At 39.7% G+C, this 18,307-nt stretch overlaps 1 protein-coding gene across 1 annotated transcript; it reads right to left on the reverse strand.

The window, feature by feature from the left end:
* Positions 1-955: 955 nt before the first annotated feature.
* LOC134098219 (serine protease hepsin-like) lies at positions 956-13,628 on the reverse strand. Its single transcript, XM_062551217.1, has 5 exons — positions 13,509-13,628; positions 10,802-11,027; positions 6,381-6,631; positions 6,124-6,263; positions 956-1,344 (listed from the first exon to the last, which is right to left on the reverse strand). The coding sequence occupies exons 1-5, from the start codon at positions 13,606-13,608 to the stop codon at positions 1,150-1,152; spliced, it is 912 nt and encodes a 303-aa protein (XP_062407201.1). The 5' UTR covers positions 13,609-13,628; the 3' UTR covers positions 956-1,149.
* Between the last annotated feature and the right edge of the window lie 4,679 nt (positions 13,629-18,307).

Here is an 18,307-nt window from a genome sequence, read left to right on the forward strand (position 1 = left end):
AAATCACTGGCGAACACATTTGCACTTGTGGCAAACTTCTCATTGTTGCCAGAACTTTGCTGGAAGTTTGCCTCTAGAGGCCAACATTGGCAAACTTCTGGGAATATTTTCTAGTGAACTAATTTGTCTCACACAAATCACCCATGAGTTTGCAGCAAATATTTCATTTTTGTAAGGGTTCTCAGAGTTGAGGTTACTAGCTAGACTAGGTAAACCCAGCCCGATGTACAGGCAATTGTATTTAGCCCTGCAGCTCATGCAGGAAACCTGCACATCCATCGCTCCTGCTTCCTGTCCATATTTGCTGGAACCAATCACAAACTGGCGTATAATCTACCAGGCGAACCCGGATCATTGGTCTGATTGGTTGAATGAATATCCAACAGTCATTTGAACTATATGTTCATTGATCATGCCTCTTGTGCAGTAGAAATACAGCGCAGACTCCTCAGACTAAAATCTGGTAATAGCCAGGCTAGTTACTGGCAGTGCACAACATCTTTACACTATGACTGTGCGTTCAGACCAAAACCGTCAAAAGCGTCAAAGTCGCTGGTGAAGCTCATAGCCCGACGCTCAACCCAGTTCAGCGCATTCGGTGCCGAAAGCGTCAAAGCCATGACGTGAAACATTTGAACAAACCACAAGCAGCAATCCTGCGACTTTGACATTCTGATTAGTTGACGCCGAACCGTGTCATAGCTCATTACCATAAAGTTAACTGAGGCTCAACTTTTTTTGACGCCCGTGAAGCTCATGAAGCCACGCTCACGCCCAGAACGCTTTTGATGCCGGTAACGCCGACTCTCCATAGAAAATGAATGATTTCCGGCGCTCTTGACGCTTTTGACGGTCTTGGTCTGAACGCACAGTGAGGGCTTCTCAAATTTGTAAGAATAGCGGTGCCTTCTGTGGCAGAATTCTTCCACATAAATAAATAAATAAACAAACAGCACAAGGTTCAACAATTGTATTATAAAAGCACTATGAAATGTCCTCTTATTGTTCCTTTAATTTAAATTTATGTTGAGACAAATATGACAAATGTATGATTTGATACTTTTAAAATACGTAATAGTTAATGTATGCAAACCTTTGATATATCAAAAGGTGATACAACTACTTCAGGACTGAAAACAATTTTAAGTGTTAATGTTGTAAATTATTGCCGTACATGTAGTAGTGGTCAACAGATCTTGCAATCCAGTGGTAATATTTGCTAACTTGAAGGTATATATTTGGCCTCCTTATAACTCCACACTTCTTTGTTACGATTCGAAGCCCTCTGACATAGTGTCTTCCAGTGGTGGGGACAAAACACATCAGTGGCCCACCAACACTTTCCTGGAGAAAGATAAAAAAAAAAAAAAAATCTGAATGTCACTCTGTAACTGTACAATGGTAGGATGACATCAGAAAAATGTGCAGTGGTCTCTTCATTTTCCCCTGAGCTGTGCGTGTGTATATATATATATATATATACAACATGTATATATATATCACTGATTCTTGAGATTAGGGACAAAAGTGCTTTTGAAAAGTGACCAACACAAAATCTATACTACATTAATTTGAACTGGATATCTTCATAAACACATGTCTCATCTATCATACCATGAAAAGACACAGGTTTTTTATTAAACCATTTTTTATAAAAATTGACATTTACTCACTTAGGAACTTAACATTTGTCAACTCCGTCAGACACATGAAAATATGTTTTTGTGTGTTTGATCAATTCAACAACACTGTAAAGTTTTCATGTGTGTAGAAATGGTGTGCCTTATCAAGGTTTCGTGAAAAATTGCATTGCATACACTTTTAATATAATTTTACATTGTTTTGGAGTGAGCCTTTTTAAATTATCTTAATTTAGTTGACTATTTTTTCATTTTTAATATATACAGTCAGTGGTTTTGTGCACACAAGACACTGACGCATGTAGATACATTGGTGTTTTAATGTATGAACACACTCAATTGAAAAAAAGAAGCATCATTTTTTTATATAAATGAAAAACCTCCATCTTACGGTGTTGACACACAACTGACGGTGTTGACACACAATTGACGGTGTTGACAAACTAATCGAGAATCGAACTAATTAAAGATATTTACCTAGTTTTGACATGGCAAAGGGAGAGAGTATCAAGGGAAAGGGTATCTACAGGGCCTCAGGCAGGTAAGTTCATTTGATTGGCTTCTATTTCTTTCAGCAAGTAAGTAAATACATAGATAGAGTTTTATCGGCCATTTCTGCCTTCAATGTAGAGCCAAGTATTAGATATTTTTATATAATAGTTATATAATAGTGATGGGCAAGCTACTTAAAAGATGTAGTGAGCTAAGCTACCAGTTACTCTATAATAATGCAAGGTAAGTTATAACTTTCGCAAAAGTAGTGTACTACATCAGAAACTACGGAATTTATGTAATTTACAGAAGCTATGTAATTTACAAAACAACAGGGTGGCCAGAAAGAAGCTCTACTGTGAGCTCCACAGATGCTCTAGAAAATGTAGCTTCTGTAAAAGCTACTGCACTACACAGTAAAACAAAATAGCTAATCTATTGAAAAACGATCTGGTTCAGAAAATAGTTACGCCATCAAGCTACTGAGAAATGTAGTTAAGCTAGTAGCTTCACTACAAGTAGTAAAGATACTGCCCATCACTGATAGTTTGTCTAACCTGTGGGACTTGGGTATTGGACAAGAGATGGTGAACATGCCTATGCTCTATAAAGTCCATAACATCAGGGGCTATGACATTTCAGGAGCTCCATGGTCTGGCTTGCTTGGTGGGGCCAAGCTGTCCCCGTCAGTTTCAGAGTCTTTTACTGGACAGAAACAGACATCTCTCCTCCCATATTTAGGGTGAAAATTGGCCTATAGAAGGCTGGTCAGTTTTCTGTGAATATCTTGAGAACTGCAGGGCCTAGGGGTCATGTCAACCCATTCCATAACCACTCATTTAATGTTTAGCGCCACCTAGTCAAAACTGCATGAAATGTGAAGTGTAGGATCTTGATGACACCCTCTGAATGTAGGCCAAATGTTCTGTCATTTGGTTCATGGGGGACCATACAATAAATTCATATACGTACATTTAGTGACTGTACACTATGCGCGCACACACACACACACACACACACACACACACACACACACACACACACACACACACACACACACACATATAAAGATACATGCACACACATGCAGGCACACACACGCACACACACTTACAGACAGGCAGACACACACAAACACACACACACACACACACACACACACACACACACTTGCACAGCCAAGCAGACACACACACACACAAACATAAACGCACACACACATGCACATACTGTACATACAGTGAGGAGCACATGTATTTGATACCCTGCTAAAACAGGAATATAAAATCATCATTTGACAATTGATCTTAATGCCTTAACTCAAAAAATTAGTACAAATCAAACCGCCAAGGACACCAATTTTCTTTGTGATTGAAGAATGTATCGTAAATAGATAAATGTTTTCCTTAAATGCTAGGGGAAGGAAGTATTTGACCCCCTATGTAACCCTATGGGAATTTAACACATAGGGTTAACATAGGGGCAGGCAGATTTTTATTTTTAAAGGCCAGCTATTTCATGGATCTAGGATATTATGCATCCCGATAAATTTCCCTTGGCCTTTGAAATTAAAATAGCCCCACATCATCACATACCCTTCACCATAGCTAGAGATTGGCATGGTGCTTTTTCCAGTAGGCCTATTAGCCTGTTTGATTTGCATTGAGCTCAATGAGCATCAAACAGGCTAATAGGCCTACTGGAAAAAGCACCATGCCAATCTCTAGCTATGGTAAAGGGTATGTAATGATGTGGGGCTATCTTAATTCCAACGGCCAAGGGAACTTTATCAGGATGCATAATATCCTGAATCCATAAAATAGCTGGCCTTAAAAAATAAAAATCTGCCCGCCCCTATGTTAACCCTATGTGTTGAATTCCCATAGGGTTACATTGGGGGTCAAATACTTACTTCCCCCTAGCATTTAGGAAGAACATTTATTTATTTACGAAACATTCTTCCATCACAAAGAAAATTGGCGTACTTAGCGGTTTTATTTTTACTCAATTTTTGAATTAAGACATTAAGATCAATTGTCAAATGACGATTTTATATTCCTCTTTTTAGGCAACTTTAGCATGGTATCAAATACATTTTCTCCTCACTGTACATACACAAACATGCACGTACACACACACACACACACACAAACGCAAGCACAGACACACATGTACACACAGACATACACACAAGCACATACATACATACACACAGGTACGCACACACTCACAAACATGCATGGACACACACACACACACGCATAAAAACAAAGACACACACATCCACACACATACAGTACATACACACAGGTACGCACATACTCACAAACATGCATGTACACACACACACACACGCATAAACACAAAGACACAGACATACACACACATACAGTACATACACACAGGTACGCACACACTCACAAACATGCATGTACACACACACACACACACACGCATAAACACAAAGACACAGACATACACACCCAGTAGACAGGCAGGTGTACGAACGCACACATGGACCTGCACGCACACACATGTAAACACGTTCTCGCACGCATGCACAAACACACCCGTACGCACACGCACACACCATTACCCACACACGGTCACAAGTGAACATACACACATACACACACACACAGACACAAAACACACACAAATGCAGGTAAGCAGACACACACACACACACACACACACACACATCCCATTACCCCCGCCACACGCACACATACACACAAGTGAAAGCTCACATTCAGAGAAGCACACATACACAAAAGCAAACACACACATGCACACACACACATTTACATACATAAAAGTTGCAGTAGGGGATGGAGTAGGAGATGGAAACAAATTGACAAGTGTGATTTATTTTTGCGGAGAGATCGTGCAGGACTGAGTGGTGGTCATATTGTGTACCGCGATGCGGTACATCTAGTTAAAGTTATTATTTGGCATTTGGGTATATTAGATATATCTGAAGTCAATCAACATGCATACTTTTCAGTATTATCATGTTTTGCAGTTGTTATACGTTACTTAATGAGTATTTGGGAGCACTTTTCCACTCCATCAGCTTACATGTCAACACCGTCAGACAAAATATCTGACAGAGTTGACGCCTGATGGAGTTGACAAAACAACATGTTTTTTTTAACTTACTCATGTGTAGTAGATGGTAGCCGTTTTGATTTTCCTCAGTTGCTAGCTGCCACTAAACTAAACCAAAATACCAACATTTATTTCAAACTTCTTGATTGAATTCATCCCTACTTTGAAGATAGTGTTGACACAAAAAAGCTGTGACCACAAGGTTTTCAACTTGTTTGCTGAATATTTAATTTTTTTAAAAAAACTAGCGAGACCATGTGTTGGACTGCTGCATCTATCAACAGAAATAAGTCTAAGGGGGTCCTCAGGGTTAAAGCTGACCAAAATATGCCTGATTTATTTTGAATTTGAAAAATATCTGACGGAGTTGACAGAAATTGAGGACAGATTTTGAAAGGCTGTTGTTAATGTATAAAATAATGTAATGTTCACTTCAAGTATTTTGTGATATTTTACTAAGTCATCCAATTAACCTCATAGTCATAATTGTGCATTCTGGGCATTTTAAACACTTTATTTTTGTAGTTTGATTCTGTCACCTTTACGAAGGACGAGTTCATTTGCATGGGCTTTCATAGTACAGTGCCTGTATTTTATAAATTTACTATGAAATAACATAAATATATACAAAACTAAGGGTCTAAACATACACAAATCTTTCATATCCATCTTTTAAAGCCTTTTTAAATTAAATTATTTATTGCTTTTTAAGGAAAATTGCAACATTTTGATGGGGGACGTCTTTTGTCCCTTATCTCAAGAATCAGTGATATACACTGTATACTGTATAACATATATGACACACACACACACACAAGTTTAATACACCAAATTATTAATATTATTGGTTTTGCTTGAACCGTAAAGTTGCTGTCCATACCTTACATCCATCCACACCTCCATACGTGGTGCCGGCACAAAACATATCTGCAGACACTTTGTACTTCAGCCATGTACGCATGTTACATAATGAATTTGAAAATATTGCCACGGGGTTCTCTTTCAAAACTCCATAGTCATCTATTTGGGGGAAAGGCTGTTTTGAATAGTCATACACAATCATATTTGCTGTATAACCAGGTCAAAACAGTCAAAAAAGATGTCACAAGCAAAATTAGCAATGCTTAATCATATTACCATAGCCAGCGATGTGGCACGTTCCATACTTATACTTCTCCACATTCATTCTGTCAGGTATACAGACACGATCAACGGTCCCATTGAATATCAGTGGCGTAGTCAACTTCACCAGTGCAATGTCATTGCTTGATGACTCAGGGTGGTAATCTTTGTTTAAAACAAAATCGTCAACTGCCGATGTCTGTACGTAGGGGTCATGATCATTCAATTGAGAAGACCCAGTTACGACCCTCCAGTTACTCACATTTCTGCAAAAGAAATGCATCACCTGCTTACACTGAATGAATGACATAATTATGGAAATTTCACAACCTCCATACCACACCTTGACCCTGAAATAATCTATTTAGGGGTGACTTTGGTCACTACTTTTGCCAGACTTTTCTCTTTTTTTGTGTAGGTACTGGTAGAATCAGCACTTTTTTTTCCAGGATGAAGAATAGACTGATTGCATATAAAAACACTCATCAGTTAGGCTATCCTTCCTGTTTGTTCGTGCTTGTCAGTCGGCTTATCACGACTTCATTACAAGATGGCGGCCAGCTGAGAGATTCTATGAAGGTACTGCTTGTATAAACAGTCTTTTTAAATAAACTTCCTGTGCACTTCCAAAGTTCTCAGTATCTCGTTTTAAATGTCAGGACCCTCAGAAGTCTACCAATGCAGTGTGGAGTTACTTGGAACCTTTTTAATGGTTTAAAAATAGCGATTTAGCTGCATAGGCTACGTTATGCCCAACAGGCAGCTGCAAGCCTACTGCAAGTTCGGCTGAAAACGGTGTAATTCGGAATGCTAGGGGGTGAGCGAAGGTGCCTATTGGACACATGTAAGTACTCGGCAACATCTTTCAGTACAGCTAAGGTCAATTTCACTCCAGAATTCTCCTTTAACTGATCTCAGGTGCTAAGTGAGTATATGAGGCCACATGGGCGCAGTTATGTATAAATGGGTTTGAGACAGCAATTCATGAGATCAAATGTAGCCTACCTTGGAAATGTTTAATAGCAAAGACGATATTTCTGGTTTTCCCTATGGCCTCCGCGGTAAACGTCACAATGCTTCCACATGTGGGTAATTGCCTTTGCTGAGGTCTGCACCGATGCAGACTCACGGAAAGAGCTCAGTAAGTGTGTACTCAAACCATCACACCCTCTGAAACGTGACAGTGGGACAACCCTAAGCCCTTACTAATTTTGCAGTAGTAATATCATCAACCATTGGCTGGTAAATGTGTCAGGCGGGGTGAAGAATAGGAAGCCAAAGTCAAAGTTGGCCCACGTAAATACTATAGAGACTTTGCATACTGTACTCGTTATTATCCTAGCAATATAGTTTATACAGTTACAGCTTTGCAGAAGTGCTCGAGCGTCAAGACCGTTTGATGCAACATGAGTTTAACAATATCATGCTCGTAAGTTTGCAACGACGAAGACGTGCAGCAAAACAGCTGAGAAGGAGAGCTCTCATGTGTGTCCAACATGCTAACAGCAAACCTACGGAAGACGGAACAGGTAGGAGATGCAAAATCAAATTATTGTTGCCAAAAAAGCGTTAGCCTACTGCTGCTTACAGCTGTTGTGCGTCACAGAGCTATCCTACATTTCCCATAATGCGCGAAATCTACGGGAGCTCGTCAAATCCAAAAAAGGTACCAGGGTTTGATAGGAACCGCTCCGAGACCACCTCCTCAGCTGGGTCTCGGTCCGCTTGTTTGGTCCGCACCAGAGTTCGAGTGATTGTATTCCAGTCAAAAAGGTCCGAACCAAGCAAGAAACGAACTTGAGGTCGTTTTAATCGAACTAAACAAGGCAGGTGTGGATACGCCTTCAGTTTCATTTTTGAGAGAGGATATTGCTGCGCAGAGTCAAACATCATTAAGGGCGGAGCAAGATACCAAGCATGCATTTGAAAATCTCACTGCACACAATTGATAACACTACAACCAATGTTTACTGTGACTGATTCCATACTTCGATGTAATTGGATAATGACCTATGCACTATGACCAATGTTCACCAACTTTGAACGATGCAGCGTTGTCGTCATCAGTTTAGCTCACCTTTGTCCCGCCTATATCAGATACACCGATTTGATTGGTTACCCCTGATGGTGATGGTTCTCATGAGAACTCTGACTGGGATTGGGCCTGTGTCTGGATGCAGATTGGTTGGCCATGGCCGTGCTCGGCAGGAGAGAGGCTCATCTCTGCTGAATATTTTAAATTGAATAGATCTACTTGACTGGACTCCACAAAATGTTTCGGAGTGTCTATTTGCACCCCTGGTACAAATAGCCTTGGCCACACAGCTGAGCTATTTACACCCTGTGACATTGACATAACAACAAAAACATTTTGCTCGCATAAATTGGCAGGAGATGAGATGGCCTACCTAAGTCCTAAATCTAACCATTTAGGATTATTAAAACAATATTTTAGATGGCACTGATTCTTGAGAATTTGCCAAAAACATGTCTCACTAAGAAAAGTGCTGATTCTGTTGGAAATTAATACCATTTCCATGAACAAAAAGAATCAAGGTTATAATCAGGGGGTCCTTTGCACAAATGTGAGGTTCTTTTAAAGGTTTATTTTATTTTTGTATTAATTTAATGATTATATGCTGGCCCATACCCTACAAAATCAGTTGTCCTCGAATAGGAGGTAATCATTTTGACTTGATTAAAAACACTAAAAGCAATCATTTAATTTAATGATATCTTTACCACATGAAAGAGTACATTGTATTATGTATTAGAAACTCCAAACAGTACGTTTTGAGCAATATTTACTATTATTTCGTGGCTGCTCAAAATGTGTCCCACATTTTCGTCACCACCGTCAGATATTTATAAAAGGCAATAAAATCAGGCAACTACAAGGTCAACTACATTCTTGAGGACCTCATTTTCAAACCTTCAGCCGTACTGCATGCTTTAAGATCACTCAAGCTCCCATTAGTTTGCTATTTTCTCTTAAAGTTGTTCATATTTTTGGACACTGCTACTGTCACAACCATAACATGTTAACACCGTCTCTTTTGTATCCAAAATATTAGATTAGATTATAAAATAAATGTATACTTTTTAAGAAGAGGTTTGAAGTAGCCAGCAATAGGATGCAAACAGGGTGGATAATGTGAACAATTCATGCATATCATGTGAAAGAGTAGATTTTTGTCACCACCGTCAGTTGTCACCCTCCGTCAGGTTTTCTGCTTAACGGTGGTGAAAAAAGCCTCCAAATGGTCCTCAACGGAGGCTTTTTGGACCAAATAGTTAAATTAAGTTGTCAAGCAAGACTTGAGTGGTATTCATTTTGGAATTTTATGTTGTAATGAAACCACTGTCAACACCGTCAGATTAGTGTCACACCGTCAGATTCATTTTTTATTTGTTTTAAATAAATATGCTTACAATATGTTTCTTCAGTGGTGTAGTTATTAAAGTAATAGTCTGTTTTAATTCAAAAATATGGTTGTTGGATTAAAAAAGCATACTTTTTCTATTTCGGCCTAAAAAAACGTTGTATAAGTACTGGAAAAATGCCTATTTTATGAAAAAAATACAAAAAGGGGAGGTTGCACCGGTACATTGCTGAGCAGCTAAGACCTTAGTCTATAATGACATACCTTCAGATTTTGTAATTTAACTAACTTTTTTTTTTCAAAATTAAAACCTGTTTTAGGCAAATTCTCAAGAATCAGTGATGGGAAAGTGGTGCTAAATTTCCATAAACTTTAAAACCGTCCGTTTGTAAGCAAAATCAAGAAATACGATATTTTAGTTTGTTTACCGTTACCTAGCAACCACATTAAAATATTAGCAGTCTCCCATTTCTACACCATGGAGTGTAGTGTAGCGGAGATGAGATCAGGTTGCCGTGATCTAGGGTTCGAATCTCAGTTGTAACAATGCCTCTTTTTTTTGCATGGCAAAGTAACGACTCTCTCTTTTCTTAGATGACGTTACCTTGTGGCAATTAAGAGTTTGTGCTGTTTAAACCTGTCAAAGATTGACTAGTTATATTTCAGTTATGAGTATAGGCTTCAGTAGTTGTGAGTAGAAAGGTTTCTTGGTGTTTTGAGCCCCCAACGTTGTCTTCAAGGCAGTGCTGCCTGGAAGGCGCTGAGGTTAGGCATGGGTTAAGGTTAGGGTTAGGAGTAGGATTAGTGCCTTTAAAAGTCAACAGTGGTAGCACCCGGGGTAAACAGTGGTTTGCACCCGGGTGTAAATATTATTGTTGATTATACACTATTTACATTCGGGTGTAAATAGTAGCCTAATGTTCATAATTTGCACCCGGGTGCAAATAGCATCTGCCAAAATGTTTCTGGGTCTATCCTTGTAACGTTGCCTCTTTGTTCTTATTTGTATCCAGTTGGTCTCCTGTTAAAGCACAGGTAGGATATGCAACTAACCTGAGGTTATGAGGATCATAGAAACATGATGATGCCGTCAATACCCAATCTTTTCGAATTATGGATCCTGAGCAGAGTTGGGTAAATGGAGCCAAGCCACTGGGGCTGAACTGTAAAGAGACAACCCATGGCCAATCACTGATGTTAACAGGAACGCCACCCACAAAACGCTTGACAGGACTTTCAGACGGGAATGTCATCTTTTGTTCTCTGTTGCCACAATCAACTGCAGAAAGGACAGAAAACAGACACAACAACGAAACAAAGTTAACGATACCCAAATCGAACATAAGGTTAAGCAAATAGGTCCGTGTACGTCGCCGCCATTCGATTTCCGTTCTGAGATGGGAAATCCAAAATCGGAAAACGACTCGGTCTCCGATTTTCGTTTTGAAATCAGAAAACGAAAAACGAGAAACGAACTGTTATCTGTTTCTTGTTTCAGCAGTACAGCTGTAGATGGGAATTCATTAATGGAAATAGGAAATAGGAACAGCTGCGCCGTTTTTTCATTACCGATTTTGCATTAGCCTGTCGTTCTATTTGACCCGGAAAAGAAGAGACATCTTTTTGCCGCACCATAGTAGCCTACCAGGCAGCTAGCAAATTAATATGTTACGTGCAGCAGCCGTGCCCGTGTAATGATAGTCAGAGGCTACTGTCCAAATATTACACCCATTTACTGTCTATGATTACCCCCATAACTGTCGACGACTGAAAATAAAATGTGACGAACAAAAAGCCTCAGTGTGCTTAGGCACCTATTCTAGCCTTTTAATCAAATTAATGTAGCCTATGATAATAAAGTTGTGTGTCATGTTATTGAAAGAGATGAGACACAGTAGAGTTTGTTGGCCATTCATCTACAAATGTTTTTCTTATAATGCAAATGACAGTTTGTAAGGGTAAAGCCAGTGCCGCAAGTTTTGGGCATAAGGTCCATCTAGTGAAACTTTGAATTTAGTCAGACCTGTATAGAAGAATAGCAATGTTGACTATTACTAGCTTATACACTCATATCGAGAAGAATGCATGACGGAAATAACTTTGGACTGGATAATTAACCTGACCAGAAAGGTCCTACGTTTAGCTGTTCGCTAGGTTTTAACTTGTTGGTATGTGGCTAACAGCAGTTGTTAATGTGATCATGTAAGTAAGGTGATGGGACACGGTCATGAGTTCATGCTTTGTTTTTATCGCTGATAATATGACAACCGATATCCCGTGCTATTCATGGGTTTCATCAAGTCCCTTTCCACAGGTGGGTTAATCAAGCACCATGCAGTAGCCTACCCATTCATAATCAAAGTGTTTGATTTTATACACCTGTGAAAAGGGACCTGATGAAACCCATGAATAGGCTATTCGTTAAATGACTGCACGTTTTAAATGATTGTCATACGGTCTCTGCTACTTCCGCTTAATTTTGAGCAGTAGGCCTACGATTTTAGATCTCCTGCTGCCTCCAGTAGGCTATGAAAGCTAGGACCGAACCGCTAAAAGAGAGTGCTGTCCACTGTAAACCTAAACGAGTGCGTAATGCGCGCTGGCTGCATCTTTGACGGGTGCAATGTGAGGCTGCAGTGCAAGACGGGGCTTTGATTAAAACATGGAAATAATTTCATAATGACCCAGAATTTCTGTCAACTCTTTCAAATCACAGTGTTTTTTTCCCCACTCGGTTAACTGTGGAAAACAAACGCACAACCAATTGAATTGGTGGAGTAAGGAGTGCCCAGCCTATTTGTGGCTTGTTTGTGCCAAGCTAAGATGAAACTTACATTCAACTGGTGCAACTTCTAGTTAAGTCTTGGAATAAATAGCCTAGCCTATAGCAACCGCTACCGCAAAAGACTACAACGTTCAAGTTCTAACCAGCAAACCTTCCGGTTGAAAAGGGAGATATTAATGCAAAATCGGTTATGAAAAAACGGCCCAGTAGCCTAATCCTATTCCCTATTTTCATTCATAAACTCATAAAAGGAAATCAGATATTGGATTTAATTCCCATTTCCAGTTTTTACTACTGAAACAAGAAACAGATAACAGTTCGTTTCTGGTTTTTCGTTTTCTGATTTCAAAACGAAAATCGGAGAACGATCGTATTCCGATTTTTGATTTCCCATTTCAAAACGGAAATCGAATGGCGGCGACGTACACGGACCCAAATACGTTCCCTACTTAACGTTAACTTTAGCCTGTCTGCATGTTAACTGACGTGACCAGGTGTCCTCGGTTTCAGGAGACAGTCCCTGTTTTTGGTTGCCTGTCCCCAGGAAAATACAGAAAAAACACCTATGTCCCCGTGATTTGAAGATAACACTTTTATGCATTTCAATCAGATATAGTCAAACTAAAAATGGGGATCGGTTTTGGTCTCCGACATCTGGTCACCTTACGTTAGTAGCCCAACGTTATGTAGCCTATGATCATATTGGATAATTTGAAAATAACACCATTGGTCACATGGTATGGTTAATTTATTACACAGTTACACTGCTCGACTGTTTCGCCGACGTTAGCGCTATTTATCAGCGTATCGTTAACGTAAAGTTTATACATCGCTTGGTAGCCTAAAGCTAACTTAGCCTAGAAGCCAACAGTTAGCTGCTACGTTGACAATATCCTAACGTTAACGCAGGTATTCAGGCTCAACCTTCAGCACTGATACAAAAAAAGACAAATACATAAATAAACCTTAACTCACTTTCCAAATCGAATGCAGCTTCTTCTATAACGCCTAGGTACAAAATTACACACAGTGAACCGACGGCTGCTAAGCATAAAAACTTCCCGCAGATGTTCATGATTTCGGACTGTGACTCACTCAAAAGATTTACAAGACAAACGGTAAAAAGGAACATGTTGAGTGTTCTAGTCTACTCAAAGATTCTAGATGAGACAGTCGTAATTTCTTGAACCTAGACATGTTGAGTAGGCCGCCTTCCCTTACTTTTATTGCAGAAATGTTGGATGAAATTTAACTTTGCTGCCAAAAGCTGCACTTAGCAGAATGGCCATAAGCCAATAAAGTCAAAGAGGTGGAAAAAAAAAAAAAACATATCACCATTAAACTTTCTCGGTTGATTAGTCTACTTATGTTAAAATGAGAAACAAATGTATTATATTGCATATTTCTATTTTAATTAGGGCTGTCAAAATAACTGATGAATGTAGATGAATTAATTTGAGATCTAATAAATAGAAAGACATAACCAGAGCCCATTTTCACACACACTAACTATATAGTCTGCACACATGCTCACATAACAACCTAGCCTTCATCTTCATCATTTCTTTCCTCATTCCCTTCAGTCTCATCTTCTTGGTCTTTATTGCATTGTTGGTAGCAGCAGCGGACGGACCTCGGCCCTTTCACCTTTGCAGTAGTTCCAGCATGGCAGCTGCAGTTTTCTTTGCTGCAGGCTTTCAATGTGCTGCAGCTTCAGCTGGTGACATCAAGTAGATTTACTGGAGCCACTGCCTGGATGGCAAGAGCGGGCATGACAGCCCCATCATTAGCAATCTCCCACCCAAACTTTGTGATGTAGAATAGAATAGAATAGAATATATACTTTTTTGATCCCGTGAGGGAAATTCAGTTCTCTGCATTTAACCCAATTTAACCGAATTAGTGAACACACAGCACACAGTGAACACACAGTGAGGTGAATCACACAACCCAGAGCAGTGAGCTGCCTGCCCAACCAGCGGCGCTCGGGGAGCAGTGAGGGGTTAGGTGCCTTGCTCAAGGGCACTTCAGCCGTGGTGGACTGGTCGGGGATCGAACCGGCAACCCTCCGGTTGTCTCTGGCCTCTGCAGGTGGCTCTCTCTGACCTGCAGCTTTCCACAACATGACTGAAGAGCATGCCGTATATGTGCAGCATCAGGTTGGCATCAGCTGGAGGAAGCTTTTTAAGTTAAGGAGGCTTTTTGCTGTGACTGTAGGCATAATAGTGCCCCAATTTAAATAAAGTTATGTGCCCAATATAAGGACATCTAAACAGAACTGGCAATCGACCTTTATGCACCCACGAATCAACAAAATCAGACTAAAGGGGAAGTTAAATACAGACTGGCCAGACCATTAATAATTGAAAGGGAAACACGACAAAATCAATTAACTTTTAGACATTACCAAACCTTCAAAAAGATTACCACTCGTTTGGCTAACAATAAATAAACCACCCAAAAAGACATTCATGAATAAACACAATATAAACCCAAACAAGAAACTCTAAACAATAAGTACAAAAGGCTCCTCCACCCCATGGCAAAGACGTCAAATGGATGTGGCCATAGAGAATTTAAACCAGCTGAACATGCTGCTTCGTCTTTCTTGAGTCAGGAAGTCAGCCCGGACGGATTATGACGCACAGCTCCTGGAGTCGGCCGCACCAGAGCCCATTCAGGAATTACAGGTCGAAAGTTGAATGAACAAGTACTTTTGGCCCTTGGTTTCTTACTATACAGGCTGGGTCGTTGTTGCCCATTACATTGCATTCTGCTAATGAGGACATGAAGTGAATTGACACATTTGAAAGGCTTTTTAGAAGAATTGGGCCTAAGTGACTTAAAAAAAAATGTAATACTCAGCCATGTGTATTTTCTTTGACCTCCTTTTGAGGTTGTGTCAAATGTTAATAAAAACAGAACGTGATCATCTGCAAAACCCAAATAAGTGAGCGGCAAAAAGGACAGTGCCGCCCCTCCCACCATCCCCATCACACACTGTGCGTATAGGGCACCAAGGGGACACTTCATGCCATTTGGAGTGAATGTAGTTCACCACTATTGATCACAAGGAAGCAACTTAATAACTGAGAGTGTATTTTGCGACTGTCTCGTTTCAGTCACTACTACAGTAACTCTCTCACAAACAAACATAGATACCTAACCACTGTGTGCATGCGTCTCTATATTATTGGGTAACCTACGGTTTGTTAAAAAAAAAAAAACTGACGAGTATACATTATACAACAGTTATTGTGTTGCTTCAATATATTTGAACTACTAACACATTAATGAATTGCTATGGCAATTGGCTATTATAGGGCTGCTCCTGCTCGATTATGAAAGATGTCATAATCATGATTATGTTGGTCTGCTCTGAGATCATGTTTATTTAACACAATTGCTCAATGATTTTGGAAACTATTTGGCATTTTAGATAGGCCTATAATTCAACAACAAAAAATCACATCATGTAAACAGCAAAAAATAACTTTAAACTCTAGACGAAGTGAGGGCATTGTTGGCAGAAATCATTAGTATGCTGTTTCCATAATCATTGAAAGTCAGAAAAGATGATTAATCGATTGTCTTGCATATTTGTCTTATGCCACCACTGTTCGGCACAGTGTGTGTGTATACAGTGCCAGAAAGTCATCATACCCTTTTGAAATAGTTACTTTTTTTGTCTTACAGCCTGAAATCAAAACCCATTTTAAAAACAATCTTTTTCAGTTTTATTCACAAATTTAGTTGTACAACATCAAAATAATTAAAAGAAAGTCAACAGTTCTGAAAATTAATAAAAAAAATAACTAGAATAACAGGGTTGGAAAAGTCATCTGACTTAATGATTTGTATAGCTTCCTTTTGCTTTCATTACAGCCCTCAATCTGTTTGGATATGTCTATTATAGCTTTGCACGCCTAGATTGGGGAATATTTGCCCAATCTTCCGTGCAGAATTGTTAAAATTCAGTCAAATTCTGTAGGGAATGGCGACGGACTGCTCTCTTCAAGTCAATCCACAGATTTTCTATAGGATTTAAGTCAGGGCTCTGACTTTGCCACTCAGGGCTAGTCACCATCCTATCCTTAAGCCACTACTTTGTTCTTTTGGCAGTATGTTTAGGATCATTTCCGTGTTGGAAGGCGAATGACCTGCCCATATTCAGCTGTATAGCAGAGGGACGCAGGTTTTCCTCAATCATTTGGGAGTACTTGGCAGCATCCATTTTCCCTCCTATCCTGACCAATTGCCCAGTCCCCACTGAAGAGAAACATCCCCACAACATAGTGTTGCCCCCACCATGCTTCACACTAGGTATGGTGTGTTTTGGGTATGTTTGGGTGTGTATACTGTGGTTGGTAAGCGCCTGGAGCTCTGTCCAAAAAGTTCAATCTTAGTCTCATCTGACCATAAAAGCTTTTTCCACATGGTAGCAAAATATTCCAGATGTGTTTTTGCACTGAACTCCAAGCGCTATGTTTGGTGAAAACCAAACACAGTACACCACTCAAAACACACCATACCTAGTGTGAAGCATGGTTGGGGCAACATTATGTTGTGGGGATGTTTCTCTTCAGCAGGGACTGGGCAATTGGTCAGGATAGAAGGGAAAATCGATGCTGCCAAGTACACCCACATTCTTGAGGAAAACCTATGTCCCCCTGCTAGACAGCTAAAGATGGGCAGGTCATTCGCCTTCCAACACGACAATGATCCTAAACATACTGCCAAAAGAACAAAGCAGTGGCTTAAGGATAGGATGGTGAACATCCTTGAGTGGCAAAGTCAGAGCCCTGACTTAAATCCTCTTGAAAATCTGTGGATTGACTTGAAGAGAGCAGTCCATCGCAGTTCCTTACAGAATTTGACTGGATTTGAACAATTCTGCACGGAAGATTGGGCAAATATTCCCCAATCTAGGTGTGCAAAGCTATAATAGACATATCCAAACAGATTGAGGGCTGTAATGAAAGCAAAAGGAAGCTCTACACAGTATTAAGTCAGGGGTATGATGACTTTTCCAACCCTGTTATTCTAGTTTTTAATTTTTTATTAATTTTCAGAACGGTTGACTTTTTTTTCATTATTTTGATGTTGTGCAGCTAAATTTGTAAATAAAACTTGAAAAGATTGTTTTAAAAATGGGTTTTGATTTCAGGCTGTAAGACAAAAAAAGTAACTATTTCAAAAGGGTATGATGACTTTCTATAGGCACTGTATGTGTCTCAGATGTAGACAGTGTTATTATGCCTTAAGCTGCAGCAGTGGATATAACATGCATCAAGCCCTTTACTCGTGTGCAGAGGTGTAAAAGTCCGGCTTCAGGAAACAGAACTCATTGCCGCAGTTCTTTTCCAACTATTCACTTAATAAAGCTGATTCTAATTAGCACAATTTTTAAGCCAAGTAGGTCAGCTAATTGCTGAAATCATGCATTAAGCGTACAGGTAGAACCAATAAATGGCAGGATTTCTACTTTCAGAAGTCAGACTTTTACATCTCTGCCCATGTTGTGTTCCACTTCCACCACATGCCTATTCACAAAGCCATGTCAGCAAGTTGTCATGTGCAAATGTCTCTATGCTTCAGAAGCCAAGCTAATATGTCCTCTCGAATATAGTGCAAAATATTGAGAGGTAACCTACACATAACATAGAACCTCACAAGTGAACGGCTCAGGAAAAGTCTACAACAGCAGCACCTAATGGTAGGGATGAGAACTAGCACAAATGCACCTGTACTGCATGCACCATACATTTTCAAAT

This window comes from Sardina pilchardus, chromosome 12 (genome assembly GCF_963854185.1).
Source record: "Sardina pilchardus chromosome 12, fSarPil1.1, whole genome shotgun sequence".
NCBI lineage: Eukaryota > Metazoa > Chordata > Actinopteri > Clupeiformes > Clupeidae > Sardina > Sardina pilchardus.

What these genes read in the sequence shown, in the direction of transcription:
- LOC134098219 (XM_062551217.1), bottom strand. Translation starts at nt 13,608, where the DNA reads ATGAACATCTGCGGGAAGTTTTTATGCTTAGCAGCCGTCGGTTCACTG. An exon ending in TATGATCCTCATAACCTCAG is followed by an intron (nt 6,632 to 10,801) that starts GTTAGTTGCATA and finishes TTTCTTTTGCAG; the next exon opens with AAATGTGAGTAACTGGAGGG. An exon ending in GAGGTGTGGATGGATGTAAG is followed by an intron (nt 1,345 to 6,123) that starts GTATGGACAGCA and finishes ATCTTTCTCCAG; the next exon opens with GAAAGTGTTGGTGGGCCACT.